The 8,629-nt window shown below is 40.7% G+C and overlaps 1 protein-coding gene across 1 annotated transcript in view; it reads left to right on the top strand.

Moving 5' to 3' along the window:
• The window catches only part of LOC103597630 (cytochrome P450 2C42-like), a 15,242-nt gene extending 11,486 nt beyond the window's left edge, over window positions 1–3,756 (top strand). Inside the window, exons 2-3 of the mRNA XM_008581494.1 lie at window positions 1,743–1,884; window positions 3,575–3,756. Coding sequence (XP_008579716.1) covers window positions 1,743–1,884; window positions 3,575–3,756 — 324 coding nt within the window. The remainder of the gene's footprint in view (window positions 1–1,742; window positions 1,885–3,574) is intronic.
• Window positions 3,757–8,629: the final 4,873 nt, after the last annotated feature.

Below are 8,629 nucleotides of genomic sequence, written 5' to 3'. Positions count from 1 at the left end.
CTATGGTACACAACTTTGGCTCCTGTTCCAGCTGTGGGTTGGTCTCTCTGAGGCTGGATTCCGGGTCCCTGAAGGCACATAGGACTTCTTTCACCTCAGTGCCTGCTGGGGCTGTGGGCAGGTCCCTCTGAGGCTGGAGTCTGTGCCAATTCTGCAATATGGATCATCCAGGAAAGAATTGTTCTAAGTGAAACAACTCAGGTTCAGAAAGAGAAATATCATGTATCCTCACTCATAATTAGGAGCTGAATCCATAAATAAACAAATAAACAATCGAGAGAGAAGGAAACAATAATCACAATAATACATTGAACTTTCGGAAAGAGAAAACCTAACTGTTGTTATTAGAGGTGGGAATGGGAGGGGAATGGAAAAGCGAAGGGGGTTAATGAGAAACTGGTCCAGGGAAACAAAAAATGATTATGTATTATAATGATGAATAAGCCAACTACCCTGATTTGACCATTGCACATTGTAAACAACTATTGAAAGTCAACTTTGTACCACTCAAATATGTATAATAAATTATCTTTGTGGAAAAAAGACACCAAAGCACAAACAACAAATGTAGTAATAAATAAATAGGATTATATCAAACCAAAAAGCTTCTGCACAGCAAAGGAAACAATCAACAGAGTGAAAATTCCACCTACGGAATGGGAGAAAATATTTGCAAACTATACATCTGACAAGGGAATAATATCCAGAATATACAAGGAATTCAAAAAACTACATAGTAAAAACCCCAAATAATGCAATTTTTAAAATGAGCAAAGGAGTTGAATAGACATTTTTGAAGGAAGGCATACAAATAGCCAACAGGTGCTTGAAAGAATGCTCACCATCACTAATCCTCCTGGGTTTATCACAACTCTATTTACAATAGCCAAGATATGGAACCAACCTAAATGTCCATCGATGGATGACTGAATAAAGAAATGTGGTATATATACACAATGGAATACTACTCAACCATAAAAAAGAATGAAATTCTTACCTTTGTAGCAACGTGGATGAGCTTGGAGAAAATTATGTTAAGTGGAAATAAACCCTTCATAGAGGGAAAAATACCTCATGTCCTCACTCACACATGGGAGCTAACACAGAAAGAAGGAAGGAAAGAAAGCCCACATTGGTATGAAGAACTTGCAGAGGGAGAGAACAGACGTAGGGTAGCCAGGGCAGGGGAGGAGTAGAGAGAGGGGCATTGGGGAGAGGTTGGGTGGGGGACCCAGGTAATAATTGCAACTTGAGGTGGTGGGCATGCTCATAGCATGTATTTGCTCATCACATCTTGGGCACAGGTGCTGACAGTCAGCTCTTGCCCCATGAATATGTATAATAAATAAAAATGTTCCTCAGGCTGGTTTAATGTGAATGTTTCCAGACATTTGACTCTGGTTATGATTTTGGCAGGAAAACACCAAAGGTCCTACATATGTCCCACTGAATCACATTGGTGAGGTGAGGGCACATGTCATTAATGTTGTTTTTGGTTATCCTACATTCCTCAAGTAATGAGATGGTTCCTGGTTAGAGGCCACATGAGCAAGATCACTGCCACTGGCCTTAAACTCATCCCTGTTTATTTTGTGGTATGGCTGGCTGGAAATGTCACTGCTCTTCTTTGGACAAGAGTTTTCTCCTCTGTAGATCAAAGAAAATGAACCAAGTGATTTCCATTGTTTCTTTCAGATCCAAAATTTTTTATAACTCAGTTTACCTGTGTCTGTTCATTCCAGGGCACAACTGTGTTAATATCACTGACCTCGGTGCTTCATGATGACAAAGAATTCCCAAACCCAGAGATGTTTGACCCTGGCCACTTTCTGGATGAGAGTGGAAACTTTAAGAAAAGTGACTACTTCATGCCCTTCTCAGCAGGTAATAGAAATTTATTCCCATTGGTACTTCAGTGGACAAGGTCACTTTTTGGGCTCAGTTGGAACTCATGTGATGTTTCCTCTGGGGCTGGTCCATGATCAGGAGCACCACTCCCAATGCCCATGCTCTTTTCCTGTTCATGATACATCATAATTATTGGGCCAGATTAGTGGTGCTTGGTGAGTTGTCCTGGTTCTTCCAAATTGAGAAAGCTAGAGTATAGGTTGATCACGTTCTGCACCTAGATATAAAACTAAGGTACCCAAGATCTCCTCTTAGAAGGTGAAACTCATTTAGACATTCCTCACCTGCCATGGAAAGTTTCCTAACTCCCCACCTTTGAGTATCTTCTCTTTGGTGTCCCTCAAAAACCCACTCCAGGCTGTACAACTATCCACAAGCACACAATGGGCGCCAAAGGGCCTCACACCTAGTTAGAGAAGTAGATGAGTAAACAGATCATTGTCATCCAGTAGGGCGAGTTCTGTGAGAGAGGAAAGCAAGGGTGGCTGGTGGGGTAGGGGGTTGGGGAGAAGCTGCCTGTTTCTTGGACTGTTATACCCCAAAGAGAGGCATAAAATTGAGTGAGCAGAATTCTAACAGCAGAAATGACATTTGAACTGCCTTAATGGGGGGAGAGAAAATGGAAAGAAGAGGCATAGTACGGAGGTAATAAACCACAAGAGCAGAACATTTACTGTTCATCAAGACTGTCAGAATTTCTGCCAAATAACAACAGGCTCAGGGAAACAGGGGCAATGTGGCAGGATACTCCGCAATAATTTCAGAGCACTCTGCTCTTCCTTCAATTATGGCCATATGTCTTGGGTGTTGGATCTCCACACCTGCAATGTGTGTGTGCTGGGACTCTGGCCCTGGAATCTCCTTTCCTTATTCTGTGACTTCTGATGTCAGCTTCATATCTGGCACTGTAAACACCAACACAGCAGGGACAGCGACCTCTCTTCAAGATTTACATTTTAGCACTGTGGAAAAAAAGAAATAAGTCAAGGATAGTGATTCAAAGTGATCCATGCTTCAATGGAAGCTTGCATATGATATTGAAGAAACCCAGAGAGGGAAAGATTTTACTGTTTGGGCAAATAATAAAGAGTGTGGATAGGAAGTGAAATTTGACCCAGGTCCTGAATGTGGTATGAAAAAAGGACATCTTGGCCAAAGGCATTAACATAAGTTAAAACTTGAAACTGCACAGTGTGTTTGAGATTAATGAAGATAGTGTATGGCAGGAGCTGAGCACACAGGATGTGAGAAATGGAGAGAAAGATCATGAAATCAGACTAGGAACAGAAAACACAAGAATGTGGGTGTTTTTCTAAAAAAATACAGGTGGAAACAAAGAGGAGCAGTTATAATGTGGCAATAGTTAACAAAGTGTTTGGCATCAGGATGATACTGAAGAAATATTTGTTGAATGAAGGATGCCTGTTAAGATCAGATGTTCGGTGGGTGGCATGTGTGTCTGTTCTTCATTCATCTGCCTATCAAGCCATGCTTCTAGCCATCCTGCCTTCTATCCATCTTTTTTTCTATCCATCCATCCATTATTCATCCAATCATTCATCAAACGGTTACCGTGTATTCTCTTTGTGACTGTCACAAACACAGTGTTTGTCAGAGTCACAGTAACACACATGGTGTTACTACCCTCTGTGTTTGTTATTTTCAGGAAAAAGAATGTGTGTGGGAGAAGGCCTGGCCCGCATGGAGCTGTTTTTATTCCTGACCACCATTTTACAGAACTTTACCCTGAAATCTCTGGCTGACCCAAAGGACCTCGATACCACTTCTGTTTTCAACGGATTAATGTATGTGCCGCACTCGTACCAGCTCTGTTTCATTCCTGTGTGAAGAAGGGCAGACCTTCTGCCGCTGCTGTGCTGCTGTCTGCAGCTCCCCTTGGGGCATTGTCCACCTCCTTCTTACTATAAAAGATGCCTTCTCTGACCTCTCCTCTTGCATGTCCCCATTCCCTGAAGATCTAGTGAATATCCAGCCTCCACTAAGAAGAGTGTTTTATGTTTCACTGCACAAATATGTCTGCTATTTCCTATTCTCTGTAACACTAGTGTTAACATATGCTAACACTTATCTAATGCTGAAGCTATTAATATGTTATCATATATCACTGAGAAAAATAATTTGTATTTGACAGTTTAGAGCCATTTTTCCTCTCCATTTTCTAAATAAAAAGCATTATTAATTGCTGGGTCAGTTTTCAGACTTTCCTTCTTTTTTCATAATGCAGTTAAGAAATGAAAAAACAGTAGAATCTCAAGAGGCCATGCTGTTCCTCATAATGATAAGCACAGAGAGGGACAAAGGGGACAAGGGTAGAAACCTCTGTATGCTGAGTATCACCTGGAGTTACTGCAGGTTTGGATTTCAGAGAGACAGAAACTGTGTCCAGGAGCCGCTCCCACCTGTAGGGAAGTATTGAGAGGATCAGCCATGAAGAGCAATGTTACTAACACTTAATGTAAGTATGAAGTATTAGAACTCGTGCCCCTGCTTTGATTTCGTGTGAACACAGAGTGAAGATTTGGAATATTCTTTTCACTTCTTGTTAGAGTAAAATCTGGTTTTGTATTGTTAATCAAGGTTTTGAGTGTAGTTTTTCTCTTTTCAAACAAGAGCAAAACCCCTGAAAGCCTCATCAGATTTTATTACTCTTTTACTTTCCTATGCATGTTTTATTCATAAAATAAATGTGATATTAATCTGATGCTATAGCCCTCAAATCATTAGCCTCATGACATCTCTTTAAAGCACAGATGACAGAAGATCTTACACACATCAAATTCTTGTCATCTCTTTTCCTCCATTCTGTCCTGAAGTGTATGAGATGAGAAGTGGCATCACTCACCAGCCTTTCCAAGCTCATCTCCCGGAGGAAGACACCATGTCATGCGTTTTAAGGCTAATGTGTTAGTGTATAGGTGCACGTGTGCATCTGTATATAAGTGCACATGTAAACACAGACACATAATATATGAGGGCACTTCAAATCTTCATGGAAAGATTGTGTTATCTTTTAATTCTATTTTTCCACAAACCTTTGAAGTACCCTTATACACAAACACATCCATATGTATGGATTAAATAAAATTCTTTATAAAATTAGGCTCATACTACACGTATTTTCTACAACTTTCTGTTTTTCTACTAAACAATATGTCAGGAAAACCAATGAACAACAGAAAAGAGAAAATGAAAATGGTTATTAAACACGAAAATAGGTTAAGAGCAAAAAGTGCAAATTAAAACTACATTATATATCTTTTGAACCTACTTGATTGGAAAATTAAAATGTATTAATATAAGTGTTGGTAAACTTGTGGGCAGGCAGGCACTCTTGTACATGTGCAAAGTCAGCTTGTCCATGAGGCCTGTCCTGAGTATCTTATTGAAACTTGTAATCTCTCCTCCGACAGCACCTGCCCCTTCAATCAACTTGTGATTCTCCTCACACTGTTGCTAGGTATTTTGTGTGTTTTATGTTAGTTAAATAAGTTTGGCTTAAAAAAATAAAGATAATTTTCTTACAGTTCTGGAGTTCAGAGGTCCAGTATGAGTTTCATTGGGCTAAGGTGTCAGCAGGACTGGTTCTTGGCACATGACTTCTTCACATCATTTCAGTTTCTTACTTGGGGTATCACATGTTCTAGTACTGACACTTATCCTTTTATTTCTCTGGTGTAAGGATCATTGTGATTACATTGAGCTCAACTGGATAATCTACTATAACATGTCCATGTCACGATCTCTAGCTAAGTCACATCCAAGATGTTCCTTTTACCATGTAAAGTAACATAGTTACAAGTTCACCCGTTCCAAGGATTCACATATGGACATTTTTGGTGGTAGATAAGGTCATTATTCAGCATACCACACTATGTTATTAGCCATTTTACCTCCAAACAACTGTGGTTATATTTTGTTATATATCTTGTTCAAAGTCACACAGCTTGTAAGTGGCAGGCACAGGAGTTGAACCAGGGATGTCTGGCCGGAAAGCAGAGGTTCCTAACCAATTTCATATTAACTTTTTTTCCCAATAGTTTTATTGTGCTAAAATACATATAAAATTTGCTATATAACCATTTTTTAAGTGATCACCAACATCAACCTCCATAACTTTTTATATTGTAAAACTGAAAATCTATACCTGTTAAACAATAATTCCCCATTTCCCTGTCCCACCAGCCCCCAGCAACCATCATTCTATTTTGTTTCTATAATTTTGACTACTCTAAGTACATCATATAAGTGGAATCATATTATATTTGGATTTTTTTTAGACTAGCTTATTTCTCTTAGCGTAATATACTCAAGGTTAATCCATATTGTGCTATTAACTCTTTTTGTGTTTTTTTTTTTCCTCCACTATAATGATTGTTTTATGGTCAGCTCTGGTTTCCTGGCACAGAATTGGTTTCTGGTGGAACCCAGCTCAGTGATCTCTGCAGTGTGATATGTTCAAGCTGGCTATAGTGCCTGCAGGGCCCTCTACATGAGATTGGGCCACTATGGAGGCACTTCATCCTACTGGTGATCTGACCTTTTGGAAGCCCAAGTGATACTGAAGAGTTTCATTGCAGAATCCCCTGATGATGAGACACCAAGTCTCACTGTTTCTGGATATTTGTGAGAGATGGTGGAAGGTGCTAGGATACTTCATGTGTTCACAGCTCTCTTGCTTTAAAGGCAGAATTTTTTAGGCAGTCAAAGAAAGGCTTTCTCTACAGTAAGACAGTGAGTAGTTCAGCACTAGCTGTAGAAAAAGGAAATGCTATCAGCAAGTTTTGCCCTGGATTGGAGGAAGATAGGAACACAAAATTGTCTGGTGATCTGGACATGTCCACTCTTGTGCTCAGAAACATTATATGCATTGTAACAACACATTGTCAGGGAAAAAATCCCCTCAATATTCAGAGTAAGAGCAGTTCATGTCTATTCTTGCAAGAAAGCTCCTGGCTCTCCAGGAGGGAAGCAAACTCCACAAAATCACAAATAGAAAGAGCTAAAACACAGTTAAAATTATTATTGACAACTGACAAAAGGCTCAGGGTATCCACAGTGAGCTCTAGGGCCTGTGTGGTCAGGCTACTTCTCTGCAGGGCACTGGCTCGCATATCTCTGTCTCCCTTTTCAGCCATCATGGCCCAGGTTTTTCCATGGAAACCTCCATCCCCATTGTGAAAATAGAAGTAAGTCATCTCTTTGGTTCACCCAGCCTGACACAACTCTAGTTGTACAATACTGAAACAAAGAAAGCATCTTAAATCACTTTGATTCCCCCTTTTGTTCAAAAATTATGTTAAAGTTATTTTTACATTAAAAACTTTTTAATGCGAGTTCTCTATTCTTGCTCACTCTGTATCTTGATTGTATATAGTTTTCAGGCTACCTTTAGTGAATAAACATCATTTAATTTCTTCACATTCTGTTGTACTGCTGGGCAGTAGATTTAATTCTGCAAGCCTGTCTACTTTCTTGTAAAGGAGAGCAGTCCAGCCACCAGAATTATTTGAAATATCAAACCTCACCTCCCTGTTATGGTGGTTTTGTAATACCATGGTGAGAGAAGGCAGAAGGTACTTCTGGACCTTCATAAAGGGCAGGTAATTTAAGGACTAGTTGGTCATGGGACTGAATGGTGGTGTTTGTGTGTGGAGAGCAGGAGGCTGGAACAGCAGGGCTGGTGCCTCAGTTGCCCACAGCACCGGCCTGGGGTGGTTCCCTTCCCTTCCCAGTCTCCCCTCTCCCTCCCCTATCAGTGATTATTCCTTGGCCACATTCCTTTCTTAGGCCCAGTGTCTGCTTCTGAGGAACCCACACTTATGAAGGCCAGTGGCTGTGCACTGACCCCTGGCACCAGTGTGGAGGAGGCCTCTAAGGCAGCTCTCCTGGCTGAGGCTCAGGCTGAGTAGTGACACACTGGGGTTGAGGTCTGGGGAGACGGGATGCATGTTCCCCAAAATCACTTGTACAGTGTCCTTCAGCCTCTCCAGACACTGATGCAGCCTGTCATTGAGGAGGATAAGCCTGTCTTGGTCCTGTTGGCTCTGCAGAGCCTGGATTGTCCACTTGCCTTGGCCCTCACTCAGAAGCCATACAAGTTTAGCAATGAGTTTAGCAATGTTCTAAGTGACTCCAACTTGAGCTGCTGACTCTATTTTGAACTGCTAATGAACTTTGGGACCCACAAATGGACTGTGAAAACCACGTTCCTTTTGCAAACCTTCGTGTCCTCAACAATACACAATACAAAGAAATGAATCCTTGTGTTTAAGGGCACTACATAGCTTTTTCTTGCTAACTGATACAAATGCACTGTTCTACTAATCATTATAGACTTCTTTGTTTAATCAACCAATAAAATAATCTGACAAATCATGTATGTCATCTGAATTGATTTCTATAAATGTAAGCCCTCTTGCCCCTCTTGGGTGGTACAGTCTCTGACTGCTACCTGACCTTTTGATTCCTCCTTTTAGAGTTGTCATTTGGTGTCACAAGCAGAATACAGTGACTTTGTCCTCTGTGGCTCTGGCAGGCTTTAATATCTGTGAGGTACCCACAAAAAGCCTGTTGTACTTTAAGATCTTGGCACCAACTGAAATCTGGAGATTTAAATTCCCCTGCATGCCAAAGAACTCCCATCTCGGCTGGTGTCTTTGCCTTGGTTCAGAATTTGTCAGTACCACTTCTTGTCTGAGTT

Source organism: Galeopterus variegatus, unplaced genomic scaffold (assembly GCF_000696425.1).
Source record: "Galeopterus variegatus unplaced genomic scaffold, G_variegatus-3.0.2 Scaffold2368, whole genome shotgun sequence".
NCBI classification, from domain to species: Eukaryota; Metazoa; Chordata; class Mammalia; order Dermoptera; family Cynocephalidae; genus Galeopterus; species Galeopterus variegatus.
Note: the sequence above shows the minus strand (reverse complement) of the source record. Positions and strands in the feature narration are given on the sequence as shown.